We start from the raw sequence: 23,461 nt of genomic DNA, 5'->3' as shown, positions 1-23,461 counted from the left end.
CTTAATACAAAAGAAATTTTAGGGGCTAGGGAATTGCTCCAGCGTTAAGAACCCACTGCTCTTCCAGAAGACCCTTCCTTGGTTCCTGGCACCCAGGTCAGGTGGCTCACAACTGCCTCTTAGTCCAGCTCCAACACCCGGCATTCTCACGTACAAACCCCCACACAGACTCTCTCATATACAGAAATCAAAAAGAAATCTTTTATGAAAGAGAAAACTCTAAAAACATGTAAGCAGTTTACTCATTTCAGACGAAGGAGGTTTGAGGAAAGGAAAAAGCCAAGATATACCTCAGTATTAATGATTTAAAAGGTCAACACTCTTAAGATGTAAAAATAAACATGCATCGTATTTATGTGCCTGACCAAAACATGAGACTACGAGGCAAAAACTGACAGAAGAAATATTACAAAACCTGCTATCACAGTGAAAGACTTGTCTGAGTACCTGTCAGATCCATCAGGGCAGAAGGGCACAACCAAACAGAACCATCAATCAGCAGGACCTAGATGGCGGCTACCACAGGTTACTACGTCCAACAGAGTAAGAACTCATCTTCTTCTGACACTCACATGGCATTCACCCACGTTCTGAGCGATAAGCAAAACAAAAAAACCCAACAACAAATGCAAAGCCACTCAGAAGCGATGTCACAGACAACAACGAAATTAAACTGAAATTCAGTAGCACTTACTGCTCACATCCAGTCAGCTGAAGCCCTGCAAGCCCTTGGCAACTCAACACACCATACATTCACATAGGTCAAAGCAGTCTCAAGAGAGACACGGTATTTCAAAGTAGGAGCTGGCAGGATGACTCCCACCTGACCTCCCTCAAGATCTAAGTGTGATCCCCAGGACTCACACAAAGGTGGGCAGAGAAAAATCCACTCTGCACAGTAATTCTCCTTAGACGAACCAAAATCAACAGAAATTTTCAAAAATATTTTCAAGTAAAGGAAAATGAAAACGTAATTCATCAAGATCCAGGGATCAGTGCAGCAAAAACAAAGCCTGGCGGGAAATTACAGCGCTCAACGCAAATATGAAAAGACTCAATCATCTCAACGTCCATCTTAGGAAAACTAGGTACAGAAAAGCAATGGAAACCTAAGGCAAAAAGCAGGTAAATTTGTTTGATCAGAAATCCAACAAGCCAAAACCAGGAAAATCAACACCAAGCTCTAATCCTTTGGTCAATGCACTGGCTACTGCCCAGTATCTATCTAATAAAGGGAAAGATGACAAAAGCATGATTAATAACACATTTGAGAGAGAGAGACCCTAAGATCCTACAAACACTAAAAGGAAAAGCATCGAGAGCTGTCCCCAAACCTGGAAACTTACATAACTGCATCAGCTCCTTAAATGACACAATCTACTGAAACCCAGGGGAAGATGTTTTTAAATGCAGACCTGTACTTACCGAAGAAACAAAGACAATTCGTAAACTTAAGCAGAAGCGCTTGATACTGATGCCTGTACTTCTGAACTCAACCACACATCAACGAACAATATTCTCTACCAACCCTGGGTTTGGCTCATGTACGTAAGTAGTGTGCCTGCATGCAAACACGCAGGTCACTTCAAAAAGGTGAAACCTGCCAAGCATTATAATAATATCTATAATAATGATAACACAAGAAAGGAGATCTATAGGTCCACTTCTCTCTCTCATCAACAAGGACGAAACAATCCTTGACAAATGAAATCCAATCACACATAAATGTGACTATAATTCATGACAAATGATGTATGCAAGGCTGGAACTCAGAAACCAATTAATAAAACTAATGGAAAAAATCAGAGAAAGCGTAAGTCAGAGTAACAAGTGCTCTTTTAAAAATTCGGTTTGTAAGGGTGTGTGTGTGTGAGGAGAGGGTATCTGGTACCCTAGAGCTGGAGTTAAGAGGCAGCGCTAAACCACCCAACATGGGTGCTTGGATCAAACTTGGGTCCTCTGGGACGGTAGCCAGCGCTCCCATCCCCTTCAATAAATGCTTCTTATGCACTTGTCAGATTCGACATCAATTCACGATTAAAAGCACTGAAACTGGAATGGGGAAGGCTTCAACCTCATGAAGAGTGCCTACAAACCTCGGCCGCTAACCTCACAATGCCTTCCTCTGACAAATACTGGTAAGACAAGAACAGGTCCTCTCTCACTTACCGAGGATCAGATGGGTACGTTCTAGCTAGTGCAACGAGTCAAGGAAACGAACGGAGGAATAAATCACAATTATCTTTGTCCCCACATACCACTCCACATGTTGGAAACCTCTGGGAGCAACGGGGGCAGGGGTTAGGGAGGTTTCAACTCTGTAAGTCACCACTGCGAGGCTGCAGGACATGAGGTTAATACAGCACAATATATACAGCTGCTTCAAGCAATGAATCACTGGAAATAGAAAAAAAAAAGTGATTCTCTTCACAGTAAGACAAAATAAAAATGGATGGTACACAACTATTAAGACACTCGAGAGGCTAAGGCAGAAGCCTGAGTTTGAGGCTGGACTCGGCTACATAATAAAACCCTGCCTCATTTTTAAAATGGGGATTAAATCTTATATAGTATTATCCCATATAAAAGCTACTTAGGCAAAAGACTAAAGTGCTGATGAAAACTGAAAATGGAGCCAGGTCCCATCCTCACGGATGTGGAGACTGGAACTTTTTAGGATGTGGGCTCATCCCAAATTGACATTAAGATTCAATACAGCCAATCAAATTCTCAGCAGGTTATGTGGATGGAGACAAAGAGGTCTGAAAGATTAAGACGAACGGAAAAGCCAAAGATGGAGAGGAGCATGACACTGCACCCAAGTGAAGCCTAGTACTACCATGCCTTCAAGTCTTCCCCAAAGCTCCAGAACTGAGAGGAAGATGGGAGCAACACAGCATCAGGATAGAACATCATGCCAAGAGGTAGAAACCAAGAGCGGAGTAACGTTTTATCTCTGGAAAAGCAACAAGGCTAACTCAGGGGAGAAAGACGTCACGTTTGCCCCATTTCTCAAAAGAAGATAAGCATACAGCCTACACCTTCCACAGAAACTTAATTCAAAGCAAATCAAAGGACGGGACTAGACAACAAAGGGGGAGAAAACCTATGTGGACAGGTTTGGAATAAACCTTTACAAACACTACCAAATAGTGACTCACAAGGAAATCAAGATGCTTAAAATAAGTGAAAGGGGAAAAAAAAGTCAGAAATTGAAGACATGCCACAGAACGGGGAATAACTTTTGCCAAACACACATCTGATAAAGGACTGGTACCCAAAACACACCATGAATTTGTCAAAAATAAATTACCTGACTTTTCAAGCAGGCAGAAACCCTTAGGATACCTAAAGAACCTAAAAGAGATGAAACCCACCATATGAAAAGAACCTTTCAGCAGAGATAGCTAGGGAACTGTGGATTCTAACAATGAGATACCGCCACGCCCCTATCAGAACAGGGAGAACGGGACACCACCTAATGCTGGGTGAGAATTTGGGGCTGCACGATTCAGCCACTGCTGGTGGGGATGCAGAACAGGACAGGCAAGGAATCTAAATTTCTAAGATGCCTCCGGGGACAGTTGGTCCCAAGCCACAGTTGGAAAATTATCAGCACACATGCAAATAAAATCCATTCTGCGGTGGGCGGATAGCTTGGTCACTAACGCAGCAGCCTTCAGAACAGTTTGGCGGTTTCACGTGTGACGGAGCCTGAGCACAGGCTACGCAGGACCCAGCCTCGCCAGGTACAGGGGAGCCCAGGAGACGGCTGGGGCAGTGAAGCTCCTCTGCCGTGAGTCTGTGACACTGTGTAATCTGTCACAGTAATCTGAACAGTAACGTAGCCTGTGAACAAGGCTACATTTTGTGGGAAGAGAGCTACAGGAAAGGAGATGGCCCCTTCACTGTCTGGTGCATTTTTTCTCTAATCCCAAAGCTGCTCTTCAAAGCCTCTAAGTGCACACTAAGTCAATCAACCTGTCTGTGGACCTGAGACTGCAGTTCTAGGTGAAAATAACCTGCCCTCTTTTGGCAAAGACAGAATTCTTTAGATTAACAGACTGTTTTTAACTGCATCTCCCTTGCCCATGGACAGTAATGCTTTAGGGCAGGTTTTGTAGGCTCTGAGCTGCTTGGCATATAAAATGGAAACATGCCCAACTTTCTCACAGATTAGCTGAACTACTGGATAGCATAGGTGAAGCACCCAAGAGAGGTGGCCATTGTAGCTATGTAAACAGCAGTCTTGTTTTCTCCGAAATGCTAATTCTGCTAAAGTAGGATGGTCAGCCCTCCTCCATAACCATGGACCCAATGCTTCAGACTGAAAACTACAGAGTAAAAACTGTCTTACTACAGATTATGTGGACATGTATTTTTGTTGCTCCTAAGAACTGCTGTATCGGCTGATCTACAGACGATCTCTGACACATGGGAAGATGTGAATGGAAATACACACACTGTGTCACTTTATAAAACACACTCAAGTATCTGTGGATTTGGGCATCCACTCACACTCCAGAGACCAGGAAACTCCTCATGTCTTCCTGGAGGTCATTTTTGTATTCTGGTGAAAAAATAAATATTCTAAGTGGCAACTAAAAATACTGTTAGGCTTTGTAGACTATCTGCGCTCTACTTCAATATGCAGCACGGTGCTGTATTTGCATTAGAGCTCAGGCTTCCGTATCTACTTCTTCACCGTCTTCAGTGGTTTAGGGTATTTCCCAAACTGTTCCAATGAAGCATTGCTTCTCATTTCTAAATCTGTTACTAAAGAGGAAGAAGTTCATCTTCTCAATGCCAGTCATGTAACAATAGTTTGGCCCCAAAAGGCCGGATTACCCTTCAATCTGCAAGGATACCCTGGAAAAGTAACATTTTATAAAATATTACACAGGTCATTGAACATACAATTCAGTTACTTTGTGTCAGAAATAAGCAAGCAAACCCAAACTGCCTGAAGTGGAGATTACACTTTCATACCTGATTTTCCAAGGTCTTAGCTGTTACCCTGACTTTATTCTTTTACTAAATTATGCACCTTACACAGTCTCTGACTACTGACCTGCTTCTTACGAAGAAAAGAATTTCTTCGTGCATCACTACATAAGTTATCTGCTTAAGACAATGTCAGCATAGTAAAATTAAGTGCCTAATATATATGTAAGTGATCTAGACTCCTATGGACAAGCAAGGTCGGGTTTCAATGGCTACACACAGCTGTACTGTGCTGGGTCAATGTGACACACTAAGAAACAATGAAAACCTGAGGAGACCTACACAATCTTTAAGACTCTCAAAGACAGGCTTTATGAACAAGGTACTGGCATGCTTGATCGAGTAGAAAGGGGGATCAGAACCAACAGGGGAACAAGGACTTGACATCCTGAGGATTGTCATAATGAAAAGGATCAAACCTATTTTGTCACTCGGAAGTAGGGCCAATGTGACCCGGCAATAGGATACCTCTGTCTAAGCTACGGCTGAGCCTTCCACACATTTATTATTTATGACGGTGTGGAATTAAAAATACTACACTGTTTCTGTGTATCAATCAAGATGTATAGGGGTGATAAACTGGCTAACCTGAAGGTCAGTTTAAAAAGCACACAGGCACAAACTCTGGGTCAAGCTCCTCCCAGAACTATACCAAACTTGGAACCAGCTAGCTCATGAAATGCTGAGCTAATGACCATTTATACCAGCAATTATTACTGTTTTACACTAAGCGTACAACAAATTTTAAAAATCCTTCTAGGTAGAAGCAAAATGTTGACACGCTGGAGTTATGAAAACAACTCAACGTGAAGTAAGTTCATGTTGTTTTCTACAGGACTTCTCATGAATCAAACACACTGGTGACCTTAAGAAAAATGTTAACCTGGGTTCTATCCCACCCATAGTCCAGACTGAATTTCTCTCAGAAAGTTAAGTATTATACTAACATTCAAACTTTTGAACCTACTTAACTGTCCCTCAGGAACACAACAGTTTAACTTTCACCTTTCAATTACTTTGACATACTAGATAATATTTCTCAACCTTGGAAATACAGGATTCCCACTAAGTAACTTGTTATAAATCTTAATTTATCAAAACAAAATAAAGATTGCCTATTTTCTAAACCCTAAGTGTAAAGAAATGGAAACAGGAAGACGAAGGCAAAGTGAAGCCAGGCGGTGAGGAGCACCCACATTTCCACGCCAGGCCCAGGACTTCCGCTGTGGCGGCCAGGGACAGCGATACACACCTGAAATGTACTTGGGGGCCTGAGGCAGGAGGAGCCCACAGGAGGACTGCCTGTGCTGCACAGGAAGACTGTCTCAAGTAAAACCCACTAAACTAAATGCGGATCGTAAACACTCAGAGAGGAATGGCCTTGGCACCTTGCAGTATCAGGTTACGTGTACATTAAAAAAGGACAAAACGACGACTGGGTATGTTCTAGAGAAACCCTAAACCTGTACGAACAAATCCATGGCTTGTCTGGAAGAGTTTCGGGGGAAGATCCCTCTCGGACTTCTTTGCCTCTCTGCAGAGGTCAGTCAACCTGGTGGTTTACTGCCCGCATTCTGAACAATCCTCTATCTGCACCACGCCTTACCTCTTGTGCAGAGAATCCCTCTGATCACATTTCTGAAAACTCCGATGCACACTTCAAAGTTCTGCAGGATTTTTACTATAATAATCTAATTTACCTTAGATGTATACACTAGTGGGAAAACTCCAGGACACCTGTGTGATTACTTTGAAACCTGAATTTTTCACATTTAAAACCCAATTAATATGAAATCCTTTTTTACAGGTAACAAAAATAACTGAATTGGGGGAAAAAAGACTTTTCTTAGAACATCTGAGCATGGATATTCTGCTCAACAGAGCAGAGGAAAATAAAGTGTGTGCAACATTCATAGTAAGTTTAAAGGTTAGGATTTCATAGTCACTGGCTTGTGACTTTTTGTAGAAAGCTATCCAAAGATCTGTGGCCCTCAGAGGAAAAAAAAAAAAATCCAACCTTTATTTTATCACACACTCACAAAAATTCAAAACATGTTCATACTATACAGCTCAGCCACTCAGTGGTGGTGAAGGCAGAGCTCATGCCTGGCCCCTGAAGATGACGGTAAACAACCACATTTCCACTTTGCAATGTTTTATTTGAAGGCTAGTGATAGTGCAGGAAAAACTCATGCAAAAGCAGCAGGAATCATTTCATCATTACCTTTGCAGTAATTTTGAAATTTTCAGTGCACATAGAAAAGCTTATGTAGAGAACACAGCCTTCTGCTGAAAAGGGGCTGTGATCCCTTCAACTTAGAATTTTTCAATGTTAGGAACTTGGCCTTTAACTCATCTTTTCCTAACTTACCCGATGAACAAAACCAAAAAGCCTTGGCTCCATTTCCTTTATTTCCTTTGTCCCAGCCATTTCAAATTAAAATTTCCATTTATAATGCTCATTTTGCTCAGAGTGCATTTCCTTGGGAAGCCAAATCCCCATGCTGTCAAGCCTCATGCTTTATTTCTTGTATGGGACTCCATCTTAATGATTTTAAATGCTGAGTCCACTTTCTGAACTTCAAAGTGCTCTAGCGGCTGCTGCAGGGATGTAAATGTCCAGTGACAAGAATGATCCGCATGTCTGGATTAGGTCTGAAAAGCAACAGACTCTGAAGTCTGTTATTTGTCCAATCTGAACACTAAACAGAAAACACTTTTCTTGGTAACAATATTGGTAGTTCTCCAATCAGCCATTATTTTCAATGGTTTCTGTTTTGAGCAGAGACACTATGTATGCTGTTTTGTAAGGGGTTATATTTTGATCAAGCTAATCTCAAAAATTTGACCAAATTATTCCTACACTTTATTATTCCTACAAATTATTTTACTACACTTACACTAGAATTTTAACAATTAGAGGAATTTTTCTAAAAAAAAAAATTAGAAAACAATATACTCAGAAACACTTATCAAAAGACACATTAAAATAGACTTTAAAATACAGTTGCAATTTTCACTTTCTACTCCTGAAACAAAAATAAGCCATTTATCAGTAAGTGCATTTTTCCATGGAGAAAATATTTATTAGTTTTCAAATGATCACATAATACAAATATTACACAATCATTCTAGAAAAAAATCACTTATATTAATATTCATAAAGTAAACATGGAAGAGATATAGGATTGCATAGTATGACACGAAATTATTCTTTAAAAATCTGAAAGAAAATGCATCAGAATTAAAATGTAAACAAATTAGTTCACAGTAATACACAAAGAGTTTCACTTTGCAATAGCTTGCCACCGTGCATGTGGTGATGGAAATGCACTTACATTTCTTTTGCATACTTTAAGGAACAGAGCTGAAATTAATTAAAGCTTGAGATTCCAAGGTTAAATTGCTTTCCAGCTTCAGTGCTAACATAAAAGGCTAGTAAACTCAGGCCATAAAATGGTTTGCACCAAGGTTTAAAAAATGCAACTGAGTATCTAGGCAAATCTCAATTTCAGTTCTGAGTTTCCTAAAATATTGGGTAATTTGGGTTGCTTGTTTGTTTGTTTATATGCATTTATGAACTATCTTATTAAGCCAGGAACACAAAGCTGTAATCATTCTATGGGAATTCAGGATTATATGGGGGAAATTTTCAGTCGAAAATTATCTTTAACATTTTACTTTTAAGCACTATACTTTTCAAAACTGATTTATAATTAAGAAATATTTCTTAGAGCCAAGACTAAAAGTAGGTTCTGTCTTAGCAGATTGAGCTTTACACTTTGAGAGCCTAACATTTCAGTTGTTCTTCTATTATTATAAAAATCTATAATTCCTTTTCTTAGGTTATTCCAAATTAAAAAGCACTGGCAGCATCAAGTGAATGTTGGTTTTCCTTAATAGCTTGGACTCGCCAGTTACTAGATAACTAAAAGAAGAAACAGGCAGCTACTGCCAATTGGTAATTTGGATAATTACTTTAAGCCTATTCACACCTATAGGCTCATCTGACTCTTCATTACCTCTGTTCTGAACTGCTCTGTACCATACAAGTGTCAAAATGCATTTAGTGCAGAATAAACCCAACAAGGCATTTACTTCTTAGCAACACAGACCGAACTCCTAGGTCTCTGACTTTCTTGACTTGATAAACTACAGTAAGAATACAACTTAGGACTGACAGAGATGAGCCAAGAGTACATCCTAACACTAACGAACTCGTGAAGAGTTGGGTTCACCCTTTACTTGCTAGTCCCCTTAAGCATTGGTAACAAAAGGAGAAGTGGTTGGGGGCTCATTCAGCTTTATGTGATTTTTTCTTATGCTACTTTTTAAAGTGGGGGTTGCCTGTTTGATTAAAGTGACTGTCAGTCCCACAAATCTTTTAAGTAAAACATATACAGAGAGCTGCTTTGAAAGAAGACTCTCAAGCTTCCTCTATTTCAGTCTTCAGGATAAGAAGTATTTTCATGGCCATGTAAAACTCCAATGAAAAGATTACTTCATTATTTGAGCCTTTCCATTTCAGACCAAAGGTAAACCAGAGTAAACGTTAAAAGTTTGTGAGAAACAAGCTCAGGTGGTTGGCTCATCCTTGTGTCTTCTAGACAGAGGGCATGGATCCATTCACCACTGCCTTCCACTCTGCAGGTGCTGCCATGAGTGACAGGTGTCATCCGTGAGGGAGGAGGGCTCTGCTAGAAGAACTCCTTTTGCTGAAGAGGTATGATGTTTGACCAGTTGAAAGAAATCTGGGCAATTAGACAACAAGTAAACCGGTCTCCAATTATCAAGACACCTGGAGTCACGGGAGGAAGCCACCAAGGAAACAATGAAAACTTGCCAAAGCACCAACTTCACATCCTACCCACTGCAGACGGTGAGAACTTACACCCTACCCTTGGCATCAAAGAAACTAAGAAAGAACCATCTTAATGCCCTAGGGAAAATCTACTGAAAGGCTCTTTTGCCATAAATTATATCCCTAGGGACCAGAACACTACTTTTGAGTATATTAAATATAGTTTTCAGGGACATTAGATCCTGAAACTTATACTCATTGATATTTATTTTACTAAGGAATAAAGCCTACATTTACAGTAAAGCCACACGGTACTATCTTTCCATCTCTTAAGAGGCTGAACACGAAGGCCTAACATTTAAGGTAGGAAAAAACCAGAAAGTCCTCACTAACAGGGCACGGGGACACCTGGACATTCAAACTGTATACATTTAGAGACTTCAGGTGTCCACTCACCCAAAGATGAAGCAGAGAAACTTCAATTTCTGGACTCTAAAAGAACTCTGTCAAGTCCACTGCTACAATAAAGGCCAAATCAGGAAATGACTGCCTTTCTTCATGGAACTACACAGGCATGGACCAAATTGTGTGTGTGCCCCAGATTAGCCACTGCACTGACTATATGGAGAGAATATTAAACAAATCTTAGGTTTGTTTTTTGAATGGGCACCAGATTGTACTCTCAGGAAAGACACAGACTACAGTCCCGCCTGGCTCTTGTAAGAAGCCACAGGGGCTACCAACAGAATTAAAATGGGTGAAAACGGAAGGACACTCCACTCTATAGATAAACCCAAGTAAATAATGGAAAGCACCCACTTGTTTATTATCCTTTCCCACTCTCTCCAGAAGCTGGACATTCTGTCTCCAAGGGTTCAGTGGAGAAAGTGGAGCCCTGCCGTCAAAAGCTCTCCGTGGTCTTGGCTGTATCTGTGGCTCTAGGATCACTCCTTGCACCTCTGGGAGGAGAGAAGCACTGAAATAGAGCTGAATATAGATTTAAGAAAAAATTCTTATTAAGAGAATTACATACTCTGGTCATTTGAGTTTGTAATGGCTTATCCTCAGGACAAAAAGGCTCGAGCTTGGGACAAGCTTTCTAAAGTGCCATCTTAATTTGAATTTTAGAAATCTGTTACCACAGTGATTGGTTCCTCGGTAGCTACTTGAGAAGGGGCCTGTACTGGTCTAAGCCATAACATACTCTGTGACAAACCTCTCAACTTCAAATAGAAGATCGAAGCAAATAAATAAATAAATAAATAAATAATCATAAATTATAATGGGAAACGAGATTATCATTTTCTTAAAGGGACAGGGAGAAGGCATTCAACTTCGGATATATCAAAAGACCCAATTAATTCTTCTATCAAAGAGAAGAAGATGGACTGGAAAGCAGAAACAGAATAATCATAATAATAGAATACTACACTTCAGGAATGTCCAGAGTTCAATTTACTGGTTTAAATTCCAGTGATTTAGAGAGAACTGATCCACACTATAGGCCAATATTATGACCAAAAAAAAAGGTTAAACTTGAGTTTTACCGAAGCTCTGACTACTGTCAATGAAAAAGGTTTCTTCAAGCATTCCTCCTTGAAACTGGAGGGCAGGATAATATTCATAGATAATAGATACTTCAATTTTTGAAATGCATGATGCTTTTGTTTGGAGTCAAGAGAGGCCAGGAATAATCATTAGTAGCCACAATGTAGAAATTGAAACATCAAATATGCCAAACAATAGATGATGCTAAAGATGCTGGAAAGTACTTTTACTACAGGACAGATGTTCAAAAGCACACAGCATCTGATCAAGGGGAAGCTGAAAAGGAGAACCAGAGAGGCAGGTATGTATTTAAAGTTACAGGGATTAACAGCACTGCCTCGAGGGAAATGATCAATTATCTTTGCGGTACACAGTGATACACTCCTGTTAAATATGAAGGTCTTCCTCAGGCGCTGTCCCTGTTCTGTGATCAATCAGCCATGTTGTCCTATTTCTGGGACATGTTATATTTTGGGTAGATGAAGGGCCAAATGCTAACAAGTTATTTTCCTCTCACACCAACTAGTTATCACAAGGTTTCCTTACCTGTTAGTGGAACGAGGGTTGTGCTCTCCTGTTCTCTACCAAACAACCAACAAAGGTCACAGTCTCAGCGTTAAGGAGGTAGTAACCAACCACAGTTAGTGTCTACTGCCTTCGCTTCCTCCTGGCTCTGGCAGCCAGTTTGGAAACATACCAAAGCTGAAAAGGAATGGTTACTCCATTATCTAACGACATTTAGACTGGACTTTTGAAAAGCCTGAAGATGAAGAGAAAGCTGAACCCTTCTACGGAGGAACATAGCCAACTCCACACAAATGAGAAATAAAAACAATTTGGCCTAAGGAAAGGAAACCTGTGAGGAATTTAACCATCCAACCTATAATTTCCAAAACTTAAAAGTAATAGAGGAGGTAGAATTGCCACCTAGTAAAGACATATGGAATAAACATCCACAGAGTACTTCATGAGCCAAAATGGCAGCACCTGGTCCTCACTTAAATTTCCCTATAGACTGTTGTAGCTCAGTGTGCTGTCCAGTGTTATTACAGTGGGGAGGTGGACCAGGAATGAGGAAAGAAGCACAAATTAGAACCAAGACCTGAATACAGAATATCTCAAGAAACGCATTCTAGTCCTTAGAACTACGGATAATGTACAGTTTCTCACAGCTGGACTTCTTACTTGTCACTCTACATGAGGGCAGCATAAGTACAGCACAGAAGCTGCCTCATACCTCCTTCTACTTCTGCACGTGCTACAGAGACGCTGCACGGGCAAACCAACAATAACCCTCTCATTTTTTCTAATTAATTTTGTTGGCAAACCCTTCCTTTTGTGATAATACTTCAAAAACCACTGAAGATTATTTCAGAATTCTGTGTTAATGAAATCTAAGCAAAATGTAATAATCAAGGTACTAAAGGTTGAGATTTTCCCAAATTTCCCAGTTTCTCCCAATTATCAAATAATAACAAATCCTAACTCAGAGCTGGGTGAAAACTGGAAAGAAGGTGAAGGACCATTTTGAACAAAGGCACATGACATCGTTTTAAGTGTTATCAATTTGGCTCAGCCAAACACTAGGTTAAGTTTACACCACCAGCAGAAGCTCTAAGTCAACCACTTCCATCCAAACCTTCATTTTCTGTACTTTCCAAAATTCATGTTAAAAGCACAGCCATCTTAGCTGGAAAACCAGAAAAGGAAAACTCTCAAGTCTTTACTTAGGCTAAAAAGCAACTTCATGTCACTTGGCTCAGGAAATCTTTGAACTTCCAGAAGTCACATTTCTTTCAGAATACTTAATTCTTGCCTTTAGAGTCAGAACTTCAGCTCTTACTCAGCAATGAACACACACAGATTTTTGCCAAATAAAAATTACTTTGAAATCATTCAAGAGAACTGGTATTCTTTTTATTGTGAGATAAATTTTTGGTTGAATTTGTTAATTTTATACAGAAAAAAAATGTACAATTTCAAAATGAGGTCATAAGTAAAGAGCATAAATGACACAGCTCATCGGAACACAGAAGACCACCTCACTCTATTTTCCCCAAAAGCATCCCTCTATGTGATGTTTTAAAGGGGAAAAACTAAGTATTCTGTAAGACTAAAATGTAATCATTATCTGAGAATACATTTCAAACCAAAAGTAATAAAATCTGCAATGCTGTGATGTCACAGCAAGGATGTGAGTGGCCTCTGTGCCTACCACGTGTTAGTAAAATCATCAACATTCTCTGTCACTGCCTATATAATTTGTATTATAGGCATTTACACATACCACTGAGGAAGAAGTTCCTTTGAAATATCTATGTCTATCAAATGAGGCTACTTGTAAAATTTGCCATCGGTACTATATTATTAAACTGGGATATATGACTTATTAGCTTATTAGATAAGACTATCACCAAAGAAAAGGAGAAGGCTATACCTAATTATTTTATACGGTACATTTGTTTTATTTTGCAGGGCTTCACGTAGCCCAGGATAGCCTTGATCTTCCTCTTCTGCCTCCCTAGCTAGGACCATACACAATTCACACCAGTCCAGGGATGTGATTCTCCCTGACTTAAGAGACTTGTGCCTTCACTGACCTAGTTAAACCTGCTGCTTACAAGTGTGCAGAATTACAAAGTTAAAACATTATAAATTACTTGGTAACCTGCCTTAGCATCTTTTCCTTACCTACCTTATATCACTGATTCTTACTGTTTCAAAAGAATTTCTATTTTTAAAAAACGAACTTCGAAAAAAAATAAATATTTAAAACAAAAGAAGAATCTTTGTGTAAATAGGTAATTCAGCCAACGTTTTCCAAGTGAAGCACACTGGTCAAGATATAGTAACAAAGTGAGAACTGTGTCTCCCAGCTAACATACAGGTACACTGTACACAAATGAATTTTAATTCTTAAGGCAACAACTTTATCCAAGGTATCAGAATTAGACAGGAGGCAAGGCCAGACCAGACTACCTACTAAGTGCCAAGCCTGCCCCCGAGTGTTGGGATTTCAGGCTTGGCACCTGGCTAAATGACTCTTCCAAATGCAAAGAATTGTCTATTTGACCTGACCACATTGCTGAAAGTAATTTTAAGACTCAAGTTATTCAACTGTGATTTTTATAATTATCCTACCTTTTCTCCCTCTAATACCCCTATGCCTGCTTGTCTTCTGAGTATATAATTTGTTCTTAGAATAGTCAGGAGACTCTAAAATATGTTACTTTCAGATAAAGTACCTTTCTACTGGATTTTTATCATAGGATCCTGAGTTGTACATTATATTAATACATTAAGAAAAATGAAAAAGACATAGGTAATATTCATGTTTCATTAATTACATCAATCCCTTTAGTATTTTTACCCACTTATGGTAAAGACTGCCACCAGTCAACAACAACAACAACAAAATCTAAGGAATAAAACTGAGAAAGACCTGAGGCAGCAAGGATGTCAATGACACCAAAATCAAGACACATAAGGACAAGAAGCAAAATAATTAAATGCTGTCCACCCACTTGGTCAGGGATGGAGGCAAGTCCAGCAAAGGAGCAAATGGGGAGCATGGCCCTCCCGATCTAGGCACTAGGCATGATACACACACCAGCACTCCTGTGCTACTACCGCAGCTCCTATCCCCATCTGATCAGAAGACAGCAGGTGAACAGAAAGCAAAAGCCCATCGGTTTAGCTGGTGAACGCCAAGGTCAGCAAGACCCAACACGGAATTACAAAGTACAACATGAGAACCTAGACTGGAGCCTAAAACAGTCAGAGTAAACATTATGTCAAAGTTCAAAATCAGCTGACTGAATGGTACTGATTTCGTCATTTCTAGGTTTGTAAGAGAAATACCAAGGAAAGCTGGATGGTAGTTTCTGAAAAATATGTCATTGTGGACCCTAAAAGTCTACTCTATTAAACAAAAGGACACTGAGGCAACTTGTGTTTGTCTACTGCTCACCAAAACAGATTCCTACACAACACTCAGACTGCAACGCCCCCAAAACTAAAACCGTCCAACCTGATTTAAAATCCCAATGGCTTGCTAATTATTCAAAGCCTTCATAGTTGTTACAACTTTTCAAACATTTTGAGAACAAAATTTTCATTAATTTCACTAATGTCTAAAAAGGAAAATATTGCCAAAGAGAATATGGTGAAAAGAATATTATCATCATCAAACTGACAACTCAAGAAATATGATGTAGGTCAAATATGTTAGACCATGTCTTAATACCAGCACTCAGGAAGCATTAAGAAAGCTAACCTCTGTGAGCTCAAGGCCAGCCACGGAGGGCCACATAATGAAATGCTGTATCAAAGAAAAGAGAAGACAAGAGAATGGAGGGGAAGGGAGAAGAGGGGAAGGGAGAGGAAGAGAGAGGACGGGAGGTTTCTTTAATTTATCTTAACACTGAGAGGTTGGAGACAGGAAAATTAGGTATTCAAGACCAGCTCTGGCTAGATGAGACCCTGTCTGAAAAAACAAACCAATAACAAAGAAGACAAACTTGAGCTCACACTGCATTTGGTTTCAATCCTTGAAGGTACCAATGCTACAAGAAACCATTTTCTTTAGATTTATCAAGCCAGAGATCTAAACCTCCACTATATAGAGTGTGGTGCCAGGGAGATGGCTCAGCAGTTAGGAACACTACATGCTCTTTCAGAGGACCAGGGTCCAGTGCCCTGCGTCACATGGCGGCTCACAACTATACCTCCAGTTCCAAAGGAGCCAATACCGTCTTCTAGCATCCCCTAGCACTAGGCACCAACACTGTGCAGTCATACGTGCGGGTAAAACAACCATAAACATAAAATCTGAAAGAAACAAACAAAGAAATGAAGCATGACAGAGGAGCAATGGCTCTGTGGTTAAGAGCTCACCATTTTCTTGCAGAAGATCAGCTCCCAGCTGGTCTTTATAGACATCAGGAGGTTTACAATCCCTTGTAATTCCAGATCCAGGAAATTCAAGTCTCTTCTGGCCTCCTCAGGTACTTGCACTCAAATGCACATCATACACATAATTTAACAATAATAAGTGTTTGTTAAATGAAACTAATCTAGTAACCTTCATATATTTGGGAAGTTACTGACTGCATATTATTCAGAAGTAATACCAGATTGTGGTATTTCTAAAAAGAAAAAAAAAAAGAAAGAAAGAAAGAAATTCATTCTGTCCTCAAATTTTGAGTTCAGCTAATACTTTAAATACAGCCTGAGTTCACTTCACAGTTTTTTGGCAGTGCAGGAGTCAAAAGTTCTTTCCCTATGTAGCACTGTCTTTACACACATCTTCAATGATAAATTTTTCACCTTTTAAGAAAGTCTCTCGGGCTACAAAGGACTTCAAATTTTGAGATTTTTAAACCATGCATGATGGATCAATCTATAATCCTCCCACTTAGAAGGCTGCATCAGGAGGGGTCAGCAAGAGGCTGATATCACAGGACAGCCTGGCTACAGAACTCCTGAGCCATATAAACAAGAACTATGGCCAGGTTACAGAGCAAGAACCTGTCTCAAAACAAAAACAGTTAAAGGAAGACCCTGACACCCTGTCTTATACCTCTCCTACACTTCTCAAACAAACATGTAAGAAAGCCATGTAAGGTCCACTTCCCTTTGCTTGGTTAATACCAGGATTTAACCCTACAGTATAAGGTTGATGAGTCGCCTCGTGTCTCTGTGGAAACTGAAATGTTTCTATTAGGTGGCTCCTTGTAACCTAATTTGGATTTTCCTCTAGAATACACTACCACATACAGATTGCATCCCTCATAACTGCAAACTGTTTACACACGTAGGGACAGGTAAATGAGCAGCAGGCATGTCCACGCAGCATTATTCCAAAGCGTGCTCCAGACCATCTGGCAGACGTCTCTCTGGTGCACCCTTATACGGCAACAATCACTTTTATTTCTAACATGAGCATATATATACTTACAAAAAAGCAAGATAGCACTTTCTATCTATTATGCTCGGGCAATAAATGTAGACAGAAGAGGCTCATGGAGACAGAAAAACCACTCAGCAAAACCCCTGGACTTTTCCTTTTCCCACGTGACAAACTAATATTACAAAAAAACCCACTCATTTTGAAGTTTACAGAGAACTTCAAAATCCAGTTCAATGAATCTGTGAGACTTAAAAATTCTGATACTGACTCATTATCTTATTAAAGCAAATTGATTAGTCTCATTCATTCTGTGTGATGGTTCGCCATCCCATACGGGACTGAGAATGGAACAGATGGTCTTCAGGGCACTGTGCCCACCTAAAACAATCCTTACAAAGTTTCAGATGGCTTCATTAGGAAAATGATTCTACTCCGGAGTATTAAACTGTCACATGACACTGTGCTTCCCTAAGTCTTCTTCACTCCCATTAGAAAAAATGTGGATAACATGTTTTCTAAGGGCATTTGTTAACTTTTCCCAAGTACTTATCAAATACTCAGATATAGGACAGTCCTCAGAGAATGGATTTCAGAAAAAAAAAAAAAAATCAACCCCTGGATTTCTCCACTGAATGGAACGAAGGCACTCAATATATACCATTCTAGTAGAAATGAGAAAGAAGCCATTCTGAAGGTAAGTTCTTTCATATAACCCTTGGTGATCCAGACTACACCAAATGACAAAAAGACCCAGAACCACTTGTTTTAGGAGACTGTGGCATGTAGAAATCTTAGCCTGGTGGGCAAGCTTTCTTCTTTAATTTACAGTGCTACAAAAGAACCTTCTTACTTGGCACAATATCATCACCCACCATGCACAAAAGCTACAAGGACTTGAGCTGGGTGAATCACACATCTGTCTTCTTTAATCTTCCCAAACAGTACCAGGGTACATTCTGGTCCCCACAGAACTGGCAAGAAAGCTGGACTTCGAAAGCTCAACACACAAAAGTCACGTGATTAAGAGGTAGATGAAACAAGGTTGGAGACCAGATTGATATTCAATAAAATATACCTCGTTATATGCTGAAAGCACTAATAGCTCTGTTCAATCAATTAATCTGAATGCAAAAGCTGCCGTGCGTACTATATACGGAACAACAACTACGCACACAGTTGATCTGGAAACATCAAGGTCCACGATGCTCAAAGCACATGAAGATCACTTTTTCCCCTTCGTATCCCTCAGCACTTCTACTGAACAGTAGGTATGGACAAAGCACTCGGTATTTCTGGGGCAAATCTATTTCTATGGAGAGTACTGTAAAGCGCTTTCTAGACAGAGACAACTGTCTAAACTAGCTGGTACCATCTTCACTTCCCAGAGGTCGACGTCTAAACGGAGGCAGTGAGGGGCAGTTAATGAGTTCTTCCCAGAAACTATCGCATTTGCTTCCTTCCTTCCCACCCTCTACATAACGGTTTAGCACCTTCCTGGTTTTGGTTGTTCATCCGCTAGTCGCACGCTGAACCTCTAACTCAGACCTCAGTACTCATGGTATTTAGACTCAGGACTAATGGTATTTAAGTTCCTCAGTCAAACGCTCAAATATAGCACAACTTGGCTGTTACACCAGACTCTAGTCTTAAATGCTTTTGATTTTACATATTGGATCTATTTATAATAAGCCATTGTAAACCCTCAAGGGCTTAGACTCTGAGTACAACTAGAAAAATAATCGAAACGCTAAGAAAAATTCCAAAATGGGCCTTGACAAAATTAACTCGTTAAATCATTCTCCTTCTGCAACTGCTGGCCCAGCCTGGGGGAGGCAGCAAGCCTAGAAGCAGTCCACTTAGGGATGTGAACTAAGGAGCTTTCAACAGCAGCTGCTGCTTCCCAGTATCGACAATGGGGACTGGGGACACGGATAAAGCACAATCACTACCCAAGGGTGACATAAGCCACCACTCCACACCAGAGCTTCCCCGTCACATCCCACAACTCCAGCTGTCACTTCCAACTGCTCCAACGTTCAGTCATAAAATGAACAAAAAGTTACCTGTACAACTCTTAAGGAACAGATGCCTAATGCAACTTCTCTGACACAAAATAAAATTTACCTTCCAATTTACAGGAACAAAATGATAAATTCTATTTTCAACTGCGTATTAATCACTCATATAAATTCGTGCTTCTGTAGTCTAGTAACAAACGTGTGATACGAATATAAGCTGCAACAACTCAAAATTAACTCAAATTTAAAGACCTGAGTCATAAATATTCTATTATGATTCAATTAATTAATTAAAACGAGGTTTCTGCTTTTAAAATATTTTAAGGTAAGTTTCACTGGGCATAAAGAAAATACCGTAAGTAGGCTTCTCACTGAGAACAAGAGGTAACTACCGATCTCATTTCCTGGCCATTCAGGGTATAACACTGAGTATCTCACTGCGCATGGTGGCACCTGCCTTTAATCCCAGCACTAGAGAGGCAGAGGCAGATGGATCTCTGTGAATTTAAGGCCATTCTGGTCTACATAGTGAGTTCCAAGACAATCAGGGTTAAATAGTATGACTTTTTTTTTTAAGGGGAGCCTCCAGTTATTCTTCTGAATTGTGATTACACACACACAATCCCAACTTCACAGTGTGGTAATAGACAATAAGCTTGGAGATGTTAACCACAGCAAAAAGGATGTTATCACTGCCTTCCCCTCATGTATCCACGATCAATGCATAAATCTGCCAGGACAAGAAGCTAAGGTTCTGGAGTGTGGGATAGTGTTATTTATAACAACAGGACATAAGCATGGAAGCAAAAATGTTAAAGTCCTGGCTCTCGATGCACCCTTCTTGCCTGAACTTCACAACTGAGAGAAGTGCTAGGAACAAAGTGTCGCTGACATCACCAGTCGTACAGATATGCACACCCCGCCTCAGAGAGCAACTGACGAGGATGCGGTGCGCCTCCACAAAGGAAGAAAACAGTAAAGAGAGCAGCTTAGGTGTGTGCAGGAGGAAGGGTGAGAGAGAGGTGGATCTGACAGAAAAGCTGCTGGACCACCAAGACAAGATTATACAAGTTAACCAGAACACTAACTATTGGGAAGACACGGCCCATGCTGGATTCTAAAGGGAATGTGGGTGGAACGTGACGGGAGCAGCTATTAAAAGTTTAGAGGAAAGCTGCAGGTAACTAACTAATGGCTCAGCATACCTCAAAACCACGAATGTGCCAGCTCACATAGTTCATTATCTCTGTGCCCAAAGGAGTATACTTCAGAAATACCCAGCAACATAAACGTTCATGGCCCAATGTTCACTTAGCAGCATATTTTTTAAGCTGTATTTACTAGGCAAGATTCATCAAATATCATCTTTTTAAAGTAATTTTTAAAATATGACTATACTCTTAAAAAGATACTATGGATAACTGTCAAAAATACAACAAAATTATCTAGAGAGAACAACCAAGAAAATGAAACTCATGTCAAACATAAAACTTCCTTAGAAAGCAAAGTTAACTGGTGTCTTCATTTCTTTAAAAGAGAAAAGCGAGAGACAATACCTAAATACTTTCACTAGTCATCATTTTCAACAGCAAATCACAGGGGAAAAAAAGAAAAACTAAGGGGTCTTCTATCATATCAAAATATCTTTCTCAGTCAGTAATGCTACTGTGGTAACAGAAAACAGACTTGGGCCCAACTGCGTCCCAACACACTTAAACTAACTTGAGGAAGCAGAACGTTCTAGCTCTCATCACATGCTGCCCAAGTGCAACGGTTCAACTTGAGATTTAGAAGGAGCATGAAATGACATCTTTAGGCATGACGGGGTTTCTGGAGTGGACTGTGGCCCACTCTAAACGTGAGGGGCACCACCCCGTAGGCTGGGGTCCTGGTGACTGGAAATGGGAAAGTGAGTTGAGTAGCAGCATCCATACCCCAGCCCCACTGTGTGTCAGTTACTTTGTTACAGCCACGAGAAAGGGAAGTCTGCATGCAAGCTCTGAAAGCAGAATTTAAATATGTCAATATTTAAATTTAAATATTCAAATTTAAACATTTAAATCCCAAATCCCAGTTTACAGGTAGGTGACCTTAAATAAAAGGCTAAAGCTCTCTATCCCAAATTTCCTCATTTGCAAAATGAGAGAAATAATGGAACTTAGGCCAAAAAGATGTCCTGAGAACTAAATTAATACTTCTGTGCTCAGAAGAATTTGGAATGGCAATGCTGATCCTCAATTACTCTGCTCAATGCCACCACTGCTGTCACTGAGTCTGAACAGTACACAAAACGGCGACAGAAACTATCACCTACAAGACAGGACAGAGCCTCAAGAGAGCATAATCTAATTCAAAGTGCTTAGTTAAAAACAAATTACAACTCATACGGAAGTAATCTTATTACTATCAGTACTGAGATACACTGTAACCTCATGGTGATTTTAATGTTAACTATCATTTCAACTACACCTGTATACTTTCAAAGCACTCCTAACTAGCCAATACACTATTTGTTAGTATGCACATACACACTAAGAAAGCGTAACAACAAAGAAATAGGTAATAACTAAGCGGATGAGCTATGAGAACTAAGTCTTATCAACAACAATAAACAATTCTGAATTTGTAAGTCACTCATCAAAGAACACCTCAGGCATGTGCACGGGATATCAAACCCCCCTAACTTGAGCAGTCATACTCAGAAAGAACGTGAGAGCCCTGGAAAAGTAAGCCATTATTTCATCTGTCTTAACCACATAAAATTCTGAGTTTCTCTGCTCTGGGGCTCCATGGATGAGCAAAGGCACACCACGGACCATGACCAAACGTGGATCCTCTGTGAAACCAAGTCACGGTAAGTCTCCCCAATCAACACAAAATGGTCACAATTGTGGTCACAACACAATATGGCAAGTATCCAAGTTTTACACCGATAGGTTCACAGAGACGAAGGGAAATTCTTTAGCTAGACTTTAAAGCAGCCTCTGGTGATCACTACCTTACATTGTTTTCCCTTCTGGTGATGGTGGTAATACTCCTACTCCTGCTGCTGTTGTTATTCCCTTAAAAATGAAGTCCTCATCTCTTACTGCTTCCCGACTCCTAGACAGCACACATGGTCATTAAAGCTTATTGTTAATTCTGAACACTGCCAGTCCTTTCCATGGTTCCTTTTCCTCTGAAAAACCCCTACTTTCCTATTCTGAATAACAGGCCACTGATAATGACCCAAAGTAAAACAGATCACAGAAACTGTAAACAAATGTTTACTAAACTGGCTAAGAGGGAAAAAAAAAAAAAAAACTCAACAGAAGCAAAGTGGCAGTCTACAAGTTCAAAGCCTGCTTTAAACAACTGAGACTATAAAGGATTTCCAAGGTAAAACTTGGAGAATTTAGAACCATTTAATGGGAAATAGTGATGCCAATCAAAAGCAGGGGAAAACTGATCATTCCAAACAGGAAATAAACACAGGGTCCTTTTTGTTGTTGTCTCATTCATGTTAGAAAATTTGTAATGGCATAAGCTTAAGTGAATACAAAATAAGCAAAACACAATGCTTGTTTCGGGGGAAAAAAATAAATAAAAAGTCAGCCAACTCACAAGCAGCAAAAAGTAAACCAAATCTCAACCATATCGATCAAGGAAAAAAACTGATGTCACATGATAACCCATAAAGAATTTAATTCTAGGGCTGGAGAGATGTCAGAGGTTAAAGAGCACAGACTGCTCTTCCAAAGGTCCTGAGTTCAATTCCCAGCAACCACATGGCGGCTCACGACCATCTATAATGAGATCTGGTGCCCTCTTCTGGCCTGCAGGTGTACATGCAGGCAGAACACTGTATAAATAATAAATAAATGTTTAAAAAAATATATTCTATATTCTACTCTCTAAAAAGATACATTTGACTTGCCTTTTCTTAAAGCACGATTAGGAACAGATTTTCTTCATTAAACAGACTCTTACCACCTCTGTAAACACTGAAATAAGTTTTGGATACTAGTAGATCCCAAATATCCCTGTTCACAAAGGTTAAAATTTTATCAGATAATCACAAAAGTAATAAACTGTAACAAGAATTGTAAAAACAAGGTGCCTTTAATTAGGCAGGTATGCCAAAGGCCTCCCAAGAAGTCAACAGTTTAGCCAGGTGTAACAGTACATACCTGTAATTCC

At 39.9% G+C, this 23,461-nt stretch overlaps 1 protein-coding gene across 4 annotated transcripts in view; it reads right to left on the bottom strand.

The window, feature by feature from the left end:
* Positions 1 to 23,461, bottom strand: part of Tsc22d1 (TSC22 domain family member 1) — a 96,100-nt gene that overhangs the window by 61,467 nt on the left and 11,172 nt on the right. Inside the window, exons 2-3 of one of the 4 annotated variants that reach the window (XR_009594270.1) lie at positions 10,625 to 10,792; positions 8,161 to 9,802 (exon numbers count right to left, since the gene is read on the bottom strand). The exons of 1 other annotated variant lie outside the window; for it this stretch is intronic. Coding sequence is in view for 1 of the 3 variants with exons in the window: in XM_060391463.1 (XP_060247446.1) it covers positions 10,750 to 10,792 (43 nt within the window). In the remaining 2 variants the exon portion in view is untranslated. Of the gene's footprint in view, positions 1 to 8,159; positions 10,793 to 23,461 lie in introns of those variants that run through there. 2 more of the 4 variants (XR_009594271.1, XM_060391463.1) reach the window with 2 other exon arrangements.

Source organism: Meriones unguiculatus, chromosome 9, assembly GCF_030254825.1.
Source record: "Meriones unguiculatus strain TT.TT164.6M chromosome 9, Bangor_MerUng_6.1, whole genome shotgun sequence".
Classification (NCBI taxonomy): Eukaryota; Metazoa; Chordata; class Mammalia; order Rodentia; family Muridae; genus Meriones; species Meriones unguiculatus.
The sequence above is the reverse complement of the archived record's forward strand: the minus strand, read 5'-3'. Positions and strand labels throughout refer to the sequence as shown.